Source organism: Seriola lalandi, unplaced genomic scaffold (assembly GCF_002814215.2).
Source record: "Seriola lalandi dorsalis isolate HSWRI2012SDOR001 ecotype SW California unplaced genomic scaffold, Sedor1 jcf7180002054957, whole genome shotgun sequence".
NCBI classification, from domain to species: domain Eukaryota; kingdom Metazoa; phylum Chordata; class Actinopteri; order Carangiformes; family Carangidae; genus Seriola; species Seriola lalandi.
Genome location: NW_019525508.1, coordinates 417,914 through 419,965, shown reverse-complemented (window position 1 = coordinate 419,965; position 2,052 = coordinate 417,914). Strand labels below are relative to the sequence as shown.

Below are 2,052 nucleotides of genomic sequence, written 5' to 3'. Positions count from 1 at the left end.
CGGAACTACAAATAAAAGACGTAATCTGTCGGTTTAGAGTGTGTGGATGGAAACGTTCATTTAAATGATGAACAGACTTGCAGCTTAATGTAGAAAATTAAAAAAAACTACTACTTCTACTTAAAAATAACATTTAAAAAAAAAAAAAAATCAATTGTTCAATTTAAATTTACTTGATGTTTTTTTGTACTGTTTTTATGATAAAATATTTTTTATCAGGTTCACTGTTTGAATAATAAGCACAAAGGTAAAAATTTAATTAATCAGATTCTTTAAATTGTCATAAAACACATCCTTGTTGAATGCTGGGAAATGAAATATTAGAGTTGATCGAATCTGAAATCCAGTAACATAATTATCATCATCATATTCATTAATTGCCCCGAACGTGTCCAATTATCCGTTCGCAATCTGTGAAGCTTTATCAACGTGTCCTGAGAATATGAGAATTCAATTTCTATTCATCTTGTCTTATTTTGAAAGCCGCGACCGGAAGTCCCGCACACGCGTTAATCCGCCCGTCTTTACGCGGTGTCTGGCACCCCGCGCGGTGCGCACTGCTCTCCATTCCTCTCCAACTCAACGTCAGTGTGTCAGAGACCGTCTGAGTGCGCACACACACACTGCGCCCCTCTCATACACTCTTTGGCACAGACGCGCGCACTGACACACACACACACTCACACACACACACCGGAGAGGAGAGAGAGAGAGAGAAAGAGAGAGAGAGAGAGAGCTCCTGGTTATTTGCCTCCAACTTCTCTCTTTGCTTCTACTTGTGTCTTTCTGTCTCTTCTTCTCCACCAATGCGAGGATTTTACTCCTGTTGTCTCCGTTTCTGTCGCCGCCGTCCCGAACTCAGGAAAACCAGTTTACGGACCAGACGGGAGTATGTAAAATAATCCGCGAGCACAGATCAGCAGCAGCAGCAGAAGAAGAAGAAGAAGAAGAAGGAGGAGAAGAAGAAGAAGAGTAAGCAGAAAGAAGAAAGAAAAGAAATGGATAAACGGAGTTATTCTCTCGCTTTGCCTGCAGTTTTCCTCCACTTTGTACTTTTGGGATTTACTGACGGACAGTTCTTTCCAGGTAAAGCGGTTTGTTTCTTTCATCTGTGGATTTATTTTATTTCTTCATGTTTTCTGTGTGTGTGTGTGTGTGTGTGTGTGTGTTTATTTTTTGATGATTTCCTCAGAGTTTGAACCGGTGGGAACGTGCCACCGCGCTGAGGTGCGGGAGCAGAAAGTGGTTTATGCAGCTGCACATGTTTTTACTGCTGTATGATGTTTAATGTCACCTCATCGTGCCACACGCGCAGAAAATCTCACAAATCACCTGCTCACGGAGTAATGTGATGAGGGTTTGATGGATGCAGACCGGCGGCCCGAGCTCGTGCCATCATGTGTCCCCGGCTGCTGTGCGCTCCGGAGGTCTGGTGTGAAGTTTTGGACGCGTCGGGAGGTTTGGCTCCGTGAACCTTCCTGCGCGCGCGGACTGTGAGCTGCTGAGGGTTAATGAGTGACTTGTGGTGGATGTTATAGAAGTTTATATTCCGCTGTGAACCTGCTGGAGGTTTTCTTTGGATGCGGGCGGACCGGTGCGCGCGCCGCGGCTCCGTCCGAGCGCAAACTGTCCGTCACAGCTTCCGTTTTTGACGTTGACCGCTGAACGTTTCTCTCACCTGAAGCCTTAAAGCTTCTTATTCAACTTTTACCCGCAGCCGATCTACACTCCCAAACACCGCAGCTTCACCCGCTGCAACATTCAGTCAGTTTACGCAGCTGCTCAGTTTCATCTCCGCAGCAGCATCTCCGCACCGCACGCGCTCCTCTGGCACTTGTTACGCGCCGGAGAGGTTTGTTTTTGGAGGATTCGCGGGGCCCGCAGTGTTGTATTTTCTTTCTCATCCTTTTAATCGAATCAGTCACAATTATTTATGATTATAAATCATCAGAAACGGAAGCTTTGCAGATTGGTAAAACACGGGCCATGGCGCCGGATCACAGCAGATCCAGCGGCACGATTCACTCTGATAGAAACATACGTGTCCCAAAT

At 45.6% G+C, this 2,052-nt stretch overlaps 1 protein-coding gene across 1 annotated transcript in view; it reads left to right on the top strand.

Annotated features, from left to right (window-relative positions):
• Window positions 1–608: 608 nt before the first annotated feature.
• The window catches only part of ptprt (protein tyrosine phosphatase receptor type T), a 314,644-nt gene continuing 313,200 nt past the window's right edge, over window positions 609–2,052 (top strand). The window contains exon 1 of the mRNA XM_087170691.1: window positions 609–1,086. Within this exon, the coding sequence (XP_087026817.1) occupies window positions 999–1,086 (88 nt within the window). The 5' untranslated portion in view covers window positions 609–998. The remainder of the gene's footprint in view (window positions 1,087–2,052) is intronic.